Below are 18,430 nucleotides of genomic sequence, written 5' to 3' on the forward strand. Positions count from 1 at the left end.
AACTTTGATCGAAATTGCTGTTACGATAGTGTTATTTTTTGTAGTTATGTAATATGTTTGATGTTCACGTGGAGACATATGTATCTTTAAAATACGCTATTTAATAGTTCAGGGATGTCTTCTATAAAGCTTGATATCGTAACAATAATTTCGATTAAAATTTGAAGTATTTTTTAAACTCTTTTTTCAAACAACCAAAAACATAGTAGGTATGATATAGTTTTATTGAATTTATAATCATCAATACTGATCATAATTAGTCATAAGTTAATCATCATTACAAAAATAATTATCAATCACCACCATCATAACCATTATTAATCCCTCTGTCTGATATTATTTGTCATAATTTTTATTTTTAGAGTCAAATTATAAAAAATTTGACTAATATTTTAAGATATATTTTTCATCATATTAATATATAAAAAATTGTTATTTATAGTACTTTTCATATAGTTTTAGAATATTTAATTTTTTTGTTTAAAATATCGAATTAATGTGATCTAATTTACATTTGAAAATTAGTTAAATTGACTTTCGATAACAAACAATTTCGGACAAAGAGAGTGTTATTCACCGGCATCATTAACTATCATTATCATCTATTATAACCGCTAGTTATTACTCACATTCCACGTAGTAAATATTATTTATAATTGGCTTTTACAATCATCACTGGTATCACTTCCACGAATCCACAGTATAATCTTTAAAAAATATTTTGTTGATTTTAAGTATTAATTATTTATAATTTTTTAATTAAAATAAAATTTATATATTCAAGTATAATCTTAATTATTTAATAGTTTAAATCTTAATTAATACAATATTTTAACAATTTAAATGTGTATTTAAATTTTAATGAAGTTCTTTTATTCCAAATAATTCTAATCTATCCTACATGAAATACCAAGAGAGAAAATATTATTTCTTTGACTACAATTTCTTTATATTTTCTTAAGCATTTTGATTAATAAGTTTTTGAATTATTACAAAAAAAAATGTGTGGTTTTTGTCCCTTCTTGATTGTGTAATAAATCTTGTCTCTATTATAGATTTATTTAAAAGAAAAAAAATACACATAGGCGGTTAAAAAAGATCGATAGATTAAATTGAAAAAAGTATTGTTAATTTATTATTGTTATTATTATTATTATATTATTGGATTAATTATTTTAATGACTTTATTTTTAAAAATAGTTGGATTATCGATTTGATTTTGATTGCTTAAATGTTATGTTATAAATTGATAACTCATTAATACTATAATAGTTTACTACTTTACTTGTACATAAGTATTAAATATTAATCTCACATTATTATTTACTAGTTATTGTCTTTATCTTTTTAGCGTTGAAGTGACTTTAAGTTCACAAAGTCACATCATACAAATTGTCGATACTTAAAAGTAAGAATCATATTCCTCTTAATTTCTTTTTGTGTTGCACTTGTATATTTCTTTTCATTTTAATTAATATCATTTTTTTTATATAATGAGAAGTTGTAAAGCTACATTATTGTTTTTTCACATAAAACTATTGGAGAAGCCATATATTTGTTTTATAAGTATTTTTTATTAATTAGATCGAAAATCAATCTGCTAAATATCAAAACCGACAAATCGATAAAGAAAATCTTATTGATTTAGCATAATTAAAAACTGATAAACCAAATCGATAATACATAAAATCAAATCGAACTGATCAATTCACACCCTTACTTTTCACCTCTAAAAAATTTGGTCAAATAATCTATATGTATTTTTCTAAAATATAATACTTTGGGTTTTTTTTTAATTTATGAAAAATAACTTCTACTACTCCCTTAAAACATTTATTTGCTATGAAAAAATTTGATCAAAACACCTAATTCTTTTTTAAAATACTCATTTTTTTTAAAAAAATAAAATATGTTTAACCTTTCAAAAATTTGATCAAACACATCAAAAGAGTATATTATTCTAAATATAAAACTTGCAAAAATGCCATTTCTCCATTCTTTGGTAAGATGCAAGCAATGGCAACCTCCATATGCTCTTTGATGTCACAATAACATTATATTACCCCAAAAAAATGAATTGACATCATGTGCACTATGTAAAGATTCATGTGAGCTTTTCCCCAATAACAATAGACATGCTAATTTTAACTGGGAGCCCGACTAATTCAGATTCATGTCGCGTAAGATTCATTTCAGAGAAATGTTTTTTATCAGAAAAGCTTTTCATATTTGTAATTTGATATGAAGACTTCTAATTAAAAGAACAGTAATCTCATCTTCTGCACCTTATCGATTAATTCTGGTATAAAATATAGTTTTTTTGTTGTTGAATTTGACATAGGAAGATAATTTTTAGAATTGCCACATTTTTAAATGCATATGCCCATCCTTTGCTGAAAAAACTTGAATCTCCCTAATTATTATCACTAGGTCATACCACTCCCTTTTAATTTCCTCTACATTGACCTAATATATATATATATATTGTCAAGTTTAGTCAATCTACGTGTTGAGGAGACTCACGTCAGATAATAAAATATAAGTGGTCCTTTTATATAATTTTGAATAGTCCCTGCGACCTCATAAACTAACTTAATTATTTCGTTTCTTTACATGATATTAGAACATAGCTCATTAGTGTTTCTATTAGCTAATGTTTGGTGCTCGTATTGAATTTCCCACGTATCAATTATTCAGCTCTAGACGTAAGGTCAAATATTGAAAAGTCTCACACCAGATGAATTTTTTTTTTTTTTAGTAATCTCTTTATATGACCTTCAACAATCATCCTCTTATATATGTAAACTAAACATTTTCAAATTGACTTACATTCAAAACACAATTCTATACGCTACGTGTTTCAAATAATTATAATGGAGTAAATAAAAAAAAATTACCTCCTTGATCAAAATTTCCTTCATTTTTTTTGAATTTTAAATACCGTTCAAAGTCAGAACATCGCTATCATATCCACCAGCAACGCCTTTAACCCGATAGACAAACAACACCATATCTTGATCCATCCATAGCAAACAAACCAAGGAAAAATCGAGTAAATAACTTTATCGATCGTTTTAAACTAACGACTCAAAGCAAAAATCAAATTTTATCCTCTTTTTTTTCTAAACTGATGAATTAACGACCCACCAATAATTATAAAAATATTACATCTATATTATATCCATATACCACACTATTTATAGTGAGATATTTTGTTTACACTCCAAAATTCCCCAAATTCACACTCACAAAATGTCACCCAAATCCAAATCGCCGGCGACGAACACCGTCGCCGTCGGACTACTCATTCTCGTAATTTTACTATCAAACCACCACCGTAACTGCACTGCTGCTGGTAGCAGCAGCAGCAGTCCGATAAAAACAGTGGTGGTTTTGGTAATGGAGAACAGATCGTTCGACCATATGTTAGGTTGGATGAAGAAGATGAATCCAGAAATCAATGGCGTCGATGGGTCGGAATCGAATCCGATTTCGACATCGGATCCGAATTCCCGTCGAATTTTCTTCGGAGATCAATCACATTACGTTGATCCTGATCCAGGACATTCATTTCAAGCTATACGTGAACAGATTTTCGGATCAAATCAAAGTTCGAAAAAATTAGCTCCGATGAATGGATTTGTTCAACAAGCTCTTTCAATGGATACTAATATGCCTGAACAAGTCATGAATGGTTTTCAGCCTCAAATGGTAAGTATCCGTTGCTCGAATTCTTCGAAAATATATACTTACCGGACTGCATTTTCGGAGAATTCGATACGATACGATGCAGTAATATTTTTGAAGAGTTTTTGAGTAGCATAGTTCACTACTACTCTTACTACAATTTTTTTAAAAAAATTGGTTAATTTCGAAATTATTTTAAAGTTTAAAAAGTTCGAAATTCGAAATTATAGAATAAATTGTTAAATTTTTGAAGTATTTATAGGGAAGTATAATTACGAATAATTATTCTATATCCTCAAATAATTAAAATGACTCCTTTCTTTTTTTATGATTATATTATATTGTATTGTTTTAGTGAATGACGCAGTCTGAATTAGGTAAAATAGATTCCAAATTTATTGTGTTATATATATTATTTTAATCATATATAAACGGTATAATTTTTGGGTTAATAAATATTTTGTATTTGTTTACCAAATATGTATCACACAATTGTTTTGTATTGTTTTCTATGACTAACTAAATACTTTTTTCGTTTTAATTTTATAGTATAGTTCAAATTTTAAAAATGAAATCGTTATTTTGGACATAAAATCTTTTTAAAAAGTTTATATATTTGAAAAACTTCTATAATGCATGTGCCTTTTTTTTTTTATGAAAGGCACGAATTAAACTCGTTATCTTCTGATCACATGATAATGAATTACGTCAAAATTATTAAGTGGTGTTGTTGTTTCAGGTGTCAGTATATAAAACTCTAGTATCGGAATTTGCGGTGTTCGACCGGTGGTTTGCGTCGGTGCCAGCGTCGACTCAGCCGAATCGACTCTACGTTCACTCCGGCACATCTCACGGCGCCACCTCTAACATCGCGGAGCTGTTAGCTAAAGGTTACCCACAGAGAACGATTTTCGAGAATCTCGACGACGCCGGAGTAAATTTTGGAATCTATTATCAGAATATTCCCGCGACTCTGTTTTACCTGAATTTGAGAAAGCTTAAGTACATCGGAAAATTTCATCCTTATGATCTCACATTCAAAAGTGATGCTAAATCAGGAAAACTACCAGGTATGAATGCTAGAAGTTCGTATTTTAATTTATGTGATGATTTTCGTTTTTTTTCTTTTCGAGATATGTTTAAAAATATTGATTAAAATAGATAACTTTCACATATAGTCACTCAAAAATAGTCTAATTACTTTTCACAGCTTTAGTTTGATAATTACAATTCGTAGCTACATGTTATAGGGAGAAGAGAGGCGAGTGAGACTAGGAGAGAGAGGAGAGAAGTGAAGAGAGAGGACAGAGAGTAGGAGAAAGATGAATTGTATATGTATATTGGTTAGATAATCGTAAATTATACATATGTATTTGCATATATGACAAGAGAGATTGAGAGAGGGAGGAGAGAGGCGAGCGAGAGAGAGGGCAGAGAGTGGGAGAGAGGTGAATTATATATGTATATCGATTAGATAATAGTATATTATATTATTTGTATATTTTAACGAATTATACATATACAAACGTAACTAATTATACAAACTCAAAGTCACCCCACATAGTTAATATATAATGTTAGTCGCGAGTGGTAATTATATCAAACTATAACTATGATGAGTAAGAAGTAGTATAAGTTTGCTTAACCATGTAATTTTTCCATTAAAGGATATAGAGTTTCAGTCTTTCTGCATAATATGAATAATATTCTCACCTTGAAAATGCATTTCTAAATATTGGTAAGAATAATAATATCAACTATTAAATGAGCTAAAATGTGGCGGCCCTATTACCAGGATATGTTGTGGTGGAGCAGCGATACATGGACTCAAAGTTAATACCCGCTAACGATGATCATCCATCACACGACGTTTATCAGGGACAAATGTTCGTAAAGGAGGTATATGAAACCCTAAGGGCAAGCCCACAGTGGAACCAAACCCTTTTCATCATTACCTACGATGAGCACGGTGGGTTCTTCGACCACGTCCCTACACCTGTCACCGGGGTCCCTAGCCCGGATGGAATTATAGGACCCGAACCATTTAACTTTGAGTTCGATAGGTTGGGAGTTCGAGTTCCTACTATTATGATCTCTCCTTGGATCGAAAAGGGCACAGGTACAATCACTTCAATTCTATATAAATATTATTATTTTCAGTACTAGAATTTAATTAATTATTTTTCAAAATTTTATAAATAAATATGAATATTTTTTAAAAAAATTTAATTGAAAGGGTACTATAAAAAAAAATTAATTAATATTTTCTTTATTTTGCAAAGTGATCGTATGAGATAATTATTTTCAGTATAATGAAATTTAGGAGCATTTTGTCAACAAATGAATGCTTATCTTATGTGTCAACATGTCACACACTTCACAAACTTTTATTAATGGTTTTGGACCCCAAAAAAATAAAAAATAAAAAACTTCTATTAATGGTGTGTGAAATATACTTTTAATAAATCCAAAGTTAATCAATGTGTCCCTACATCCTACCTCTTGTGATGTTCACATGTGAAGACACAAATAAGTGAATTATTTGGGAAAAAGATGTGTGCAAAAAGTAGTCATTTTCACACTAGAAAGAGGACAATATTGTTGGTTGTCTCCACTTTATCTTTTTTTTTTTTCCATCAAAAATAATATCTTTTAATAACAGTATCATTTATTTCAACATTTATTATAGCTAGTGAAAAACATTGTTAAAGAATATATATATATATATGAAATATCATCAAATTACATAGAAAACATATATAATTGTTAGTTAAAGAGAAATATGACTACTTTATAGTTGTAACAGTTGGTGTATATATATGTATACATATATCAATCAATTAGTTATTTTGTAATTTTCATTAGTTTGTTAGAAAAGAAATATAGAGACATTAATAATCTCTTTGACTTATGTCACACATAATTAAAATTTTAAAACTAAACATTAATAATTTCTTTGACTTATGTCACACACATAACTAAAAACCAACACAAGTAACTTTTTTCTTAGGGCACCATCCTTGTCTGAACTCTGCTAATGCGAGATGCTACACAAAAAATTTAACTCAAATTTGAAAATACGATAAACTGTTTTACTTTTTTGCAGTTGTTCATGGTCCTAATGGCTCTCCGTTTCCGACGTCGGAATATGAACATTCATCAATTCCAGCAACAGTGAAGAAGATCTTTGATTTGCCATCACCATTTCTTACTAAAAGAGATGCATGGGCTGGCACTTTTGAACACATTCTACAGATAAGAAAGGAGCCTAGAACTGATTGTCCTGGTTAGTCACACTCTTCCTCGGAAAATTATATAGTCTACCAAGGTTAAATATTAGCTATTACGAGTATACATTTAGATTTTGGGAAAAAAGGACACCCTGAACTATCGTAAATAGTATGCAGATACCTTCCGTCAAACTTTCGGGATGTTGGTGCCCCTGCCGTCCAAAAACTAGAGTGTATATGCCCTTCACTCAGACTAAATAGGGACACGTGACGCAATCTTATCCATCGATCTAATATCGGGTCGGTGGATAAGATTATGATACGTGTATGCCTGTTAGTATAAAGGGTATATATGCTCTATTTTTTAGACGACAGGGGCACCAATATCCCTAAAGTGTATTTGCATAGCATTTATGATAAGTCGGGGATATATTTATCCTTTTTCCCTTAGTTTCGCACACCCTTTGTCAAATTCCTGGTTCCGCCACTGATTGGAACAGAGGGAAGTACTATTGATTGTCTATGTTCTTTGTTCAACCTAACTTTGCGTACACTCTCCACAGAAAAACTTCCAACTCCAACAAAGATAAGAAAGGGAGAAGCAAATGAAGATAAAAACATAAGTGAATTCCAGGAAGAACTAGTTCAACTCGCCGCGGTTCTAAAAGGAGATCATCTACTAACAAGTTATCCAGAAAAGATAGGCAAAGGAATGACTGTAAGAGAAGGGAAAGCTTATATGGAAGACGCGGTTAAACGCTTCTTTGAAGCTGGATTAGCTGCCAAGAAAATTGGTGTTGATGAAGAACAAATTGTACAAATGAGGCCTTCACTCACTACAAGATCATCATCTACTAATTTGCAACCTTAACATATATGTAATCAAATGAAATAATGTACAAATATGGTATTACTGAAGCCATATTATGATGTAATTATATGGTTCAAAGGTGCATTATAATCGAAATTATTTGAGCTCGGTCATTGCTGTTCTGGAAATAGTCTATGTTTGATCCATTTTCTTTGTGATGTGACGCGACTAAGAGTTTCAGAGGGCTCCATTCATCTGCAATTTGTTTTTCGAGGCAGATACTTGTTAGTAAATGTTTAAATCTGATAATATATCGAAAATGAAATGTAAGAAGAAGGAATTATAGCACACCTAAGTTCTTTCGCGAATCTGTATCTCAGACAGAGGAAATGTTAAAACGTGAGCTTCATAGGCAGTGTCGCTGGTCATCTATCAACGATACTCAAGTGATATCGTTATATCTGTCATACATCATTCCACATAAAAAAGCAGATCGAATACTAGTTAGCAGAATACATGATACAAGTTGCATGTGTATATTTACCTATATTTAAGCTGAATTCCTCGATTTGCAAGAAAGAGTTGCAATGTTTCTGAAGAGACGGGCTACACTCCCACGAATATTAGAACGTGACCTTTGTTTCATAGAAGAGGAGCAACTGGCTTCATTGGTGACGGAGTCATGATGTTCACTATTGTTATATCTACTGCTCCTGATCCCAATGTAACGTTCTGTTGGTTCATCGTTATTTTCCCTCATCTGTAACAAGGTCTCAACAAGCGCAGGCTCATCTTTATACAACAAACGACATCCAAGCTTCTTCATTTCTCCAGAAAATGATAACGTAATGAGCCTATAGTCATTCGGTGTTTTACCATTTGCCTTAGATGTATTCCATAAGCTTGAAAAAGGTACCAAGAAAAAATGAAGAGTAAGTTCAGTGGCACATTCTGAATAGTCAGATGATTCTGTCTCACATTCCGAATAATCAGAGAATTCTGTATAACATTTTGAATCGCGGGATAAGTTCAGTTCCAAGGTCATCCACGACATCCCATCATCACATAACGGAATCAAGTGAGCTGTGATGTCAATTAGTTCACTAGAGTAACATACAGCAAATCCCAAGAAGTTATCTGGTGCATACCAATTTTCTGGCAAACTGATGGATACAACACTTGTATCCATTCCTTGATGGTGGAACCAACTTGGGATCTTCTTCTCGGGATAATGAACCGTAAACACTCTAATTAGTGATAAGAAATCTGAAGCAGAGATGTCATGCTGCAACGAAACGATCCTCTGAGACAAGGAATGTGGAAATGAACTATTCGAATTCAGATCACACATTACACTGTCTAACATGTGAATCTCTGATTCCACTTTGATGGTACCGATGATCTTAGGATAACTTTCTAAACTAGAGCAACCCCAAGTCCGGATACATTTAAGGGAATCGATGCACATACCTGGAAACCTCTTAAGGCGTTTACAGTTATACAAGCATACGTGAGTGAGCTTCTCGAAAAATCCCAGGGAATGATGAACCTCTTCAAGACTCATACAATCTATCAGATGCAAAAAATACAAATCAGGCATCAACATGAAGTCTGGTAACTCTTTAAGCCTCGTGCAATATGATACGTCCAAGAATCGAAGACCACTAAGTTGAGCTATGCTTCGAGGCAAATGCTCAAAGTTGTTTCCATCAAGATGTAATTTGCTCAAAGAGGATAAGGATCCAATGTCTTCCGGAAGTCCTCCATCTACCAGATTGCAGTAACTGAGGTCCAAATCTTCCAGTGAGCGTAATCCATCATTCACCTGAGGGAACTCTTTAAGGTTCGGACAATCTGATAAGTACAAGAATCGAAGAGCACCAAGTTGAGCTATGCTTCGAGGCAAATGCTCAAAGTTATTTCCATCAAGATGCAATTTTTTCAACGAGGATAAGGATCCAATGTCTTCCGGAAGTCCTCCATCTATTAGATTGCAGTAACCAAGATCCAAATCTTCCAATGAGCTTAACCCTTCATTCACTCGAGGGAACACAAAGAACACTCCACCTTCAAGGCCTACTTCTGAATTTCGTTTTGCAAAACTCAAGAACTTAACCTTGTTCAAGCAGACGATAGAAGATGGAGGTCGTGAAACTAAAGTGCATGTGGCATCAAGCTTCTCCAACTTTAACAAATCACCTATCTCTTCAGGCAAGCTTTCAAGTTTCGAGCAGTACGACACATCTAGCTCCACCAAGCTTTTCAACATGCAAATGCTGCTAGGAAGAGATACAAGTTTTTTCATGTCTTTTAAGTTCAGCTTGGTAATATGAGTTAGGTACTGAATACATGACGGTATTTCCCTTATTCCAGATCGTTCCATCTTAATCTTCAACTCCGGCTTCACTCCTCCGAGGATTTCTGGAAATGTATCTAAGCTATAGCAATCATGCAGATACAGATATTCAAGAGATTCCCCGCTAACACATGAAAACCTCTTAAGGAGTGTACAAAAACACAAATATAACAAACTGAGTTTTCTTGAACATCCGAGGGAATGGTGAACCTCTTCTAGATTACTACAATACGATAGATTCAAATACTCCAGATTTGGCATCCCCGTGAAATCTGGTGTTCTCATCAGGTTTGTAGAGTAGCTAAGATCTAGCGTCCTTAGAGACGGCAAATGCTGTTTAGAACACAGAAAGTATTCTTTTCATATCTTAAAACTCACGAAAATGTTAAGATGTCGATCTATTAGAGAGAAATGAAAATGCAATTTAGCTAGTGTACCTTTATTCCAGTCCATAAATGATGCAACGCCAAACTGAACCGGAGATTAAGATGAACAAGTCTTTTGGGTTCAAAATTTTCTGGCAACGACTCCCAAGGATAGTGATAAAAGGCAAGCCAACGCAAGCTGTTGGGAAGGTACTCAATGGAATCAACATGTATCTGAAAACCACCAATATATAATATCCGAAGCCTTTTCATATTCTTCATGGCTTTTTCGCTAAAGCATAGGTTTTGAATATATTGTAGCCAGATTGCTTCCATTGCTTTAGTCCCCTGATAAAAGGATCATTAGTGCCATGTTTTGTATCGTTTATTATTGCACTTGAAGTTCTTGATGAGCTAGAACAACAACATACTCAGCGGGGTCTATGAAGGGTAGAGTGTATGCAGACCTTACCACTACGTAGAGAGGCTGTTTCTCATAGACCGTCAGCACAAAGCATTATATAGAACGAAATAGCAGAAATGAAGATAGTCATGGAAAAATACTATAGACAACCTGACAAATCATCCTAGTGATCCTAAACAGTTGTCATAACAAAATAAAATGACAGATAATAACCAATCCTAAAGGACAAGAAACTACAAGAGTTATACTACGACTAATAGTATAGAAGAATCAGGAAGACAACATTCGACTGTCCAACTAATCTCCTACGTACCTTAGTCTGTGTCCCTCCAATCTAAGGTTATGTTCTCGTTAATTTGAAGTTGCATCACATCTTGTCTAATCACCTATCCCTAATACTTCTAAGGCCTACTTTTCTTTGCTAATATGAAAAGTAGGATTGCTCATCTATGTTTGCTCGGACTCTTCAAAAATGTCATCAGGTGACTGTCGGATCCTTCAAAAGTAGTGCATTTTCTGAGGATCCGACAAGGGTGTGGCAACAATTTTGGAGAGTCCGAGCAACTTAGCTCAGAATACTATTCAGGTCTTCCTGGATACAAATGGCCACACTAGACTAATTTGTGGCTTAATAACATAAGATAAACGGATATAGTAATATTGCATTGTTTATTTTACTTACTGTATCGTTGACCATCACTTCTTCAAAATCTTCAACGTCCCATAGTCTGCTAGCTTCTCCTGAATGTTTTTGCATTTTCACCACATATTTACCCATCTCTTGTATCAAGTCATGCATTTGAATCGTATTATTATCAGAGATGAACACGAGAGATTTGTCAATTAGGACACGCAATCCAATATTTGCTCCAGAATAACAGCTCTCGAGAATTTGCATGATGTGATCTTTTACTTTCCCTCGAAAGAAACATGCTATATCCAGAAATATCTCTTGTTGTATGTTCTCCAATCTATCATAGCTAATTCTGAGCTTCTCAACGATTTCCGAATTGGACTCATTTTTCATTTCCTCTATAGCACTTCTCCATTCAGTTATGTCCCTCTTATGTAAGAAAGAGCCCCACACTTTCAGGGCTAGCGGAAGGCCTTTAGCATGACGTATAACCTCCAATGAGAGCTTCTCAAAACATTCATCGGGAACTTCTTCTTTGAAAGCATATTGGTTGAACAATTTAATAGCATGACGATCAACAAGTGTAGACACTTCATATACTACATCATTCTTCCCAATCAAATGCTTATCTCTAGTTGTTGTAATAATTCGACTTCCATCACCAAACCAACTAGGATTCCCTGCTAGGTAATCCAAATGGTCTCTATGATCTATGTCATCAAGCACAACTAAAACCTTCTTAAAAGGAAGTCTACGAGCTATCATGTGCTTTCCGTCCTCCTTATTATTCACGTAACTATCTTTTTCCCTTAACAACTCTGAGAGAAGGATATTTTGCAAAGAATGCATTCCAAATCTGTTTTCTTTAACATCCTCAATGAAACAAGCAGCTTCAAACTGATACGAGAGTGTGTCAAAAATTGCCCTTGCTATTGTCGTCTTACCAATTCCCCCCATGCCCCAGATCCCCACTATACGAACATCATTGACTTCAAGCTTTAGTAGGGATTTCACTTCCTCTAAATGAATGTTTATTCCCACAACATCTTGCAAATATGATACTGAAGTCTTGCATAATTTGGACAAAACTTGGTTAATTATTCGTTGAATATTCTCTGATTCAACCCTACATAAACAAGAAGATTAATTGTAGATAAGAATAAGAAATTCAAGTACTATATATAAGCGAGCATAAAGATGATACACTCAAACTAATTTGTGTATGACTCGTAGGATCTGTGTGTCTACCTACTTATACACACCTAAAGTCAGTTGAGGTCAAGTTAAAGAACACGTTTATGTAATTATACTCACCGTTGGCGGATGTCATGTCCTTTCAGATCTGCTGCCTCACATAGAGCAGTTCTCCATCTTTTCACCTTCTGCATTCCTTCAACATCATCCTTAAACTGCAATTCATGTTTGGCAAAAGCTTCTGCAAAACTCTCACTTTGGTATCTAACATGTGATGGATCCACATCATAGAAGACCGGTATGACTGTTTTTCCATCTTCATCTTTGTAGCATTCCATGATCTTCACTAGTTCATTCAAGCACCATCTTGATGTAGCATAATTCTTCGAGAAAACTACGAGGGCAACTTGAGACTCTTTGATAGCTTTCGAGAGTTCTTTTGAGATAGAATCGCCATCCTCTAGCCTTTTATCATCTTGAAAGGTCAATATTCCCTTGTTTTTCAAAGCTTGGTACAAGTGACTTGTAAAGGTTTTACGAGTATCTTCACCTCTAAAACTTAAAAACACATCGTACTTCCATCGAGGAGAGTGTTGTGAATTACTCACAAAAGAAGAAGAAGAAGAAGATGCCATGGATTTAGTAAATTAGTTGAAATTTTGATCTGATGAACAAAGAATTGTCTATGTGCTTTTAAAAGAACTAAATTATTGGCATTGAACCAGTCAACTGATACATTTATTATTTTTATTTGTGCAGATGTAAAATGGGCCTATGGATAACCACCCTCCAAACCAAACCAACCGAGTCATTCCGAAGACTTTTTATCACCTTTTTTTGCTCACAAGAACATTAGCAGTTACAACTTCGATTTCTAGAACTTGCCATTCAAGTTGAGCTGAAACGCGTTCATACATTCAATCGAATTGACAAAAACATTTCAGAAGTACAAAAAAAACACAATTAATAGTCTAAAAGCTATGCAGAACAAACTCAATATAGCAAAACGAACACCAGTAATGCTAAATCCTCCAGTCATGTTATACTTCATTCCAACAATGGAAGATTTAAATGAAAATAATCACCTAACAATGTACATATAATGGTGGAAATAAGAGATATCAACAGGCATTAAAATGGTTCATGCCATCTAGCAAACTCATCATCTAAACGGTGGGCACTACTCTACAAATGGAAGGACCTAGAGATATTGTACAGAGGTGATTCACTATGTCATGATCTTCAAGGTTAGACATGGAGTAAACTCATGTACGACCCAGCCTCAGTAAATGCGACTGGTGCTTTTTTGCAGCTGCCTTATCAGCAGCTTCACGCTTGAGTGTCCTCTTTGCACGCCGACCAACAGTTACTTTAGAAACAGCAGTCTCATTCTTCGTAGTCTGGCGTGATGATCCGGCGCTCGAGTCATGGGAGCTTGGTGGATGAGCAGGACTTGCTTCTTGCCTTCCTGCCCTGACGTAACCATTATTGCCCCATCTCCTGTTGCTTATGCGGAGACTTGGTGAACTAGTAACATGGAAGTCTTCTAGCTCTTCATCATCCTCATAATCCATGTAATCATCGATTTCCTCCACAAAGGGTTCAAACCATGATGCTCTCAGTAGAAGGCAAACACTCTCCTCAAACATGTAGTCCTGGATACTGTTGAAACAATGTTATCATTTCTTAGGATAAAAATAACCAACCACAACTATGGGGATGTTTTCAAGAGCAAAACTACAGGAAAAAAAACAAGGAAAAGACAATGCCAGACAAGATTTTGGTCCTCAATACAACCCGATAACATGCTTTATCACAAACAAACCCTATTCTTGACAATACACATACCTCAAATTAGATATTCAGAGGTCAATTGGATGCATCTCTAGGAACTTAGTAATACCAACAACGGTCAGAATCTTTAGAAGTCAGCTTATGGCATATACAGAACATGGAATTTGCAATAAAATCAAGTAGCGCTGAGGATCTCTCTAGATCAAATTCTGTATACTACTACCCTTTCCAGGTTGCACCACAATTGACAAAAAAATAAGACACAACATTAACCACAGCCTACCTTTACTGGTCTAGTTACCAAGGCAATAAATACAGCTCCACAACCTCTTACAAAAATCAACCGGATAATTAATTAGATCATTATGTTAGTGAAGTGACAGATCAAGAAAAGAAGTCACAAATACTTAAATTCCTCCTCGGAGAATTATGCACATGGTTTTATATTTACTAGTAAAAGTGCAACTAAGGATGTACATTAAATACCACATATGCCACATTATTAGCATCATCTTGAATCACATTTACTAAAAGAAAGTTGAATCAAAATAATCAGTTACCTTCCATCAAGGGAGCGATGGATGTGGAGAAATTCAAATGGATGTTTACACTGAGGGCATGTTGGTTCATTTTTGTAGGTTGCCCACCGAAGGATGCATGTCACACTGCACCAAAGTAAGGTTCAGTCAAGCTGGGAAAAAACAAACCAGCACAGATTAATGCAATTGATGCGCAAAAGTCAATCATAATTGATAACTAAACCGAATCCCCCAAGAGCAATAAATAAGCTATTAATTAATACAACTAATAAAACAAAAAATCTTCCGGCTGAGTAATTGAGCATAGACTCGCCAGACATAGTGAATTTCCTTTCTTTCCTTCTTGTGTTCACCCAACATAGAAAAGCAAAAATTGCCCTGCATCAATAAAACAGAATAATGCCAACAAAGTTTATTCCTTCTTCACCCTGCTGATGAAGAGGTGCTTCTGAGGGATTCGGTATCATTGGCATGTGAGTTTCTTTTCTTTATAGTTCATTTGCCATTTATTTACAGTCACATTGATAACCTATAACCAAAAAAAAAAAAAACAAGCTATATTTCTTGATAGTTCAGAACCAAATGTAAGTGATTTGTTCACCTAAGTAGTAAACTGGATAAATCCTATCAGAGGCATGCAGATCATATTGCAGGAGATAACTAACAAGACGTAGGATAATTAGCTCGGAACCAACTTTAAGTGATCGAAATTATCCAAAACAGTAAATTGGATATAATTCCATCATGGGCGTGATGATCAAAATTGCAGTAAATAATTGGAGATTGGTTCTATGTACATACCAGTAAGCATGCTCGCAACCTTTTACAAGAGCAGTTTCTTGGAGCACTATCTTATTCAAACATATGGCACAGTCACCATGATAATTGTTCTCACAATCGACTTGGTACCTTTCCTCAGAATTGCTCTCCACTTCAGTCTGAAACAAAAATCCACAACAATCAGCTTAACCTGTATCGTCTAATCAAATAACACAGCAGTAAGCCTGTACAACGGAAAGATGATATTCTATTCGTCAAATGATGAAAAGCAACGCTACACGGGCCATAATCATGTACCAGAATAGGAACAGGAAGAAAAATTACCCTACAGCCTTAACTGGAGAGGCAACTTTACAAGTTAAGCCAAGAAACTGAGTTAATAATACGTACAAATAAAGTATCTTGAACCTATTAAGCAGAAAAAAAAATAGGGTTCAAAATCCACAAACCTAAAATGTTGAATTCGTCTCTAAAATCAAATCCAACAAACACCCAATCAACTAAACCTCTATAAAACAATAAACAAGAAAAAACTACTGCAAACACATAACACTTTTAACGGAAAACAACTAATCGAAACTCTTGAACAACATTCAAGATATATCAATTCAACACCATTTCCAAGGCTCGAACCTGTCACGTCTTAATCACATAACAACGACTTTACCAGTTATAAAAAGCAAAGAAACTGAGTTAATAATATGTACAAATAAAGTATCTTGAACCCATTAAGCAGCAAAAGAAAAACTAGGGCTCAAAATCCACAAACCTAAAAATCTTGAATTTGTCTCTAAAATCAAATCCAACTAACACCCAAATCAATTAAACCTCTATAAACCACTAAACAATAAAAAAAAACTACTGCAAACACACAATCAAATTCAATTAATTGAAACTCTTAAACAACATTCAAGATATATCACTGTTTCCACGGCTCGAACCCATCACCAATTGATCACATAACATCAATTCTACCAGTTATAAAGCAAAGAAAATGAATTACATGCACACATTCGCAACAGGGTAGATAGATCTTGATTTTTGAAGAAAACCCCACAATTACCTGTTCTCCAATAGACAAATCCTGAAAGTTGTTCAAGAGTTCTGACCCCTCAATCTCAAGCTCGACAACGGTAGACATGGCCTAAAATGGAGGGAAAAAGAAGGATAAGTGTTGTATACACCAATGTTTATCTAGGGTTCCACCCACCCGCCGCCTTTCGTCAACCCCCACCCTTTGCCGGCTTATAAGAGAGGGAAAAAGAATGATATTTTGAAATATTTTGAGTAGTTATATATGTATAGATAGATGGCTTTATTAAAATCGATGAGAAAAAATGGTTTAGTGTTTTTGTTTTAAATATCGAGGATATGATCCTATATAGGAGGAGGTTGATGGCAATTTGGGTTGAATTTGGTCAATAGTCAAAGTTCGAATGTTTAAATCGAAATTTCGAGGGTTCTATCGGATTCGGGAGATAAATTTTAGGTCTACGTGTGAATTTACTTGAATTTTTAGAGGTTTCGAGCTTGATTTGGTATTTTTTAGGCGTTATATTCAATTTTTGTTATTTTCACGAGTTTCGGGTCAAGAAGACATCAAATTTGATGGTTCCATTGAATCTGAAATGTCGAATATAGTTAAAATTTCATACATAATTTGTATGTTAGGGGGTTTGAACGAATCTTGAGGCTCATTTCAATGTTTTTGAGTTGGACTGATTTTACTTAGGTCTGAATTCTAGTGCATCTTGCAATCGCTAGACAGGGCTCACTTTGGTGAGGCTTGCGATAATGAGGTCTGATTCGCTTTTGCGAAGGTTTAATTTTCTTTGACCTTCACGATCGCGAAGGACCTATTCACAATGGCGACCTTTGCAAAAGTGAAGGTCGAAATTATTTTTGGGGTTCGTTTTTTCGAAAAAGTGATTGTTTTTTATTCATTAGAGAAGGGTTTGAGCTGTAAATTTTGGGGTTTAAACTCCATTTTTCATTTTTGACCTTGCTAAAATCCTTGGAGGCGATTTTGAGATTTCTTGTACTAAATTATTTGGGTAAGTTTTATGACTCTTAAAACTTTATTTTCCTTTGATTATATCTGAATTTTTAACATCAAAACTTGAGATTTTGATTGGCTAATGACAAGGTTTCTCAAGAACTTGAGTTTTAAACTAGAATTGAGATTGTGAACTGAATGTAATTTCTTTTTTCGAAACAGTTGTCACCAACAAATTGCATATGACTTAGGTAACATCTTCAAGTAAAAGATTTTGGATTCAAACATCATTTTCGGAATTGAATTTTGAGTTGATTAATCAACCCGTTGTTTTGTTTTCAAAATATATAAATTGAATATTGTTAATTTCGAAATTTTATTGTAAATAGTTGATTGAAATAGATTATGTGGCTTTGGACGTCGCTCGGAAGAAGAAAAATACAAGTCCTGAATTGATTAGTTGAATAGATTAAAACAATTGATCTCCTAAACCTTGTAATTCTAGTATAATTTGTATATTTTCCTTCATTGTGTATGTTGAGGAATAATGTGAGTGGAGTGATGGAGTTTTTGTTCTACTTAATTTATCCTAATGAACAAAATGAGGATTAATTAAAAAA

The 18,430-nt window shown here is 33.8% G+C and overlaps 3 protein-coding genes across 4 annotated transcripts; 1 reads left to right on the forward strand and 2 right to left on the reverse strand.

Annotated features, from left to right (window-relative positions):
* The first annotated feature begins 3,020 nt into the window (after positions 1 to 3,020).
* On the forward strand, positions 3,021 to 7,901 carry LOC101259566 (non-specific phospholipase C2). Of its 2 annotated transcripts, none has more exons than XM_004228452.5 (5): positions 3,021 to 3,711; positions 4,427 to 4,757; positions 5,483 to 5,806; positions 6,794 to 6,973; positions 7,481 to 7,901. In XM_004228452.5, the coding sequence occupies exons 1-5, from the start codon at positions 3,253 to 3,255 to the stop codon at positions 7,786 to 7,788; spliced, it is 1,602 nt and encodes a 533-aa protein (XP_004228500.1). In that variant the 5' UTR covers positions 3,021 to 3,252; the 3' UTR covers positions 7,789 to 7,901. The 2 variants fall into 2 exon arrangements, with proteins under 2 accessions (XP_004228500.1, XP_069152442.1); XM_069296341.1 differs by having other exon boundaries at positions 3,063 to 3,711; positions 6,794 to 7,005; positions 7,293 to 7,901.
* A 404-nt stretch (positions 7,902 to 8,305) lies between these two features.
* On the reverse strand, positions 8,306 to 13,417 carry LOC101259277 (TMV resistance protein N). The gene is given in 5 exon segments (XM_004228451.5): positions 8,306 to 8,465; positions 8,468 to 10,417; positions 10,522 to 10,797; positions 11,556 to 12,633; positions 12,822 to 13,417. Coding segments are annotated over 5 exon segments (3,852 nt in total). The 5' UTR covers positions 13,337 to 13,417; the 3' UTR covers positions 8,306 to 8,432.
* Positions 13,418 to 13,700: 283 nt separating this feature from the next.
* On the reverse strand, positions 13,701 to 17,167 carry LOC101258982 (uncharacterized). The gene is made up of 4 exons (XM_004228450.5): positions 16,878 to 17,167; positions 15,836 to 15,972; positions 15,056 to 15,160; positions 13,701 to 14,363 (listed from the first exon to the last, which is right to left on the reverse strand). Exons 1-4 carry the CDS (start codon positions 16,953 to 16,955, stop codon positions 13,967 to 13,969), a joined length of 717 nt encoding a protein of 238 aa, XP_004228498.1. The 5' UTR covers positions 16,956 to 17,167; the 3' UTR covers positions 13,701 to 13,966.
* Between the last annotated feature and the right edge of the window lie 1,263 nt (positions 17,168 to 18,430).

The sequence above is a fragment of the Solanum lycopersicum genome, chromosome 1 (genome assembly GCF_036512215.1).
Source record: "Solanum lycopersicum chromosome 1, SLM_r2.1".
Classification (NCBI taxonomy): Eukaryota; Viridiplantae; Streptophyta; class Magnoliopsida; order Solanales; family Solanaceae; genus Solanum; species Solanum lycopersicum.

Bases quoted from the DNA above. Each gene is read 5' to 3' on its own strand.
- LOC101259566 (XM_004228452.5), top strand. From the start codon at position 3,253: ATGTCACCCAAATCCAAATCGCCGGCGACGAACACCGTCGCCGTCGGA. The intron at 5,807-6,793 runs GTACAATCACTT...ACTTTTTTGCAG, and splicing joins TTGGATCGAAAAGGGCACAG to TTGTTCATGGTCCTAATGGC. The intron at 6,974-7,480 runs GTTAGTCACACT...CACTCTCCACAG, and splicing joins GCCTAGAACTGATTGTCCTG to AAAAACTTCCAACTCCAACA.
- LOC101258982 (XM_004228450.5), bottom strand. From the start codon at position 16,955: ATGTCTACCGTTGTCGAGCTTGAGATTGAGGGGTCAGAACTCTTGAAC. The intron at 15,161-15,835 runs GTATGTACATAG...ACTTTGGTGCAG, and splicing joins GGTTGCGAGCATGCTTACTG to TGTGACATGCATCCTTCGGT. The intron at 14,364-15,055 runs GTAACTGATTAT...TTGTTTCAACAG, and splicing joins CATCGCTCCCTTGATGGAAG to TATCCAGGACTACATGTTTG.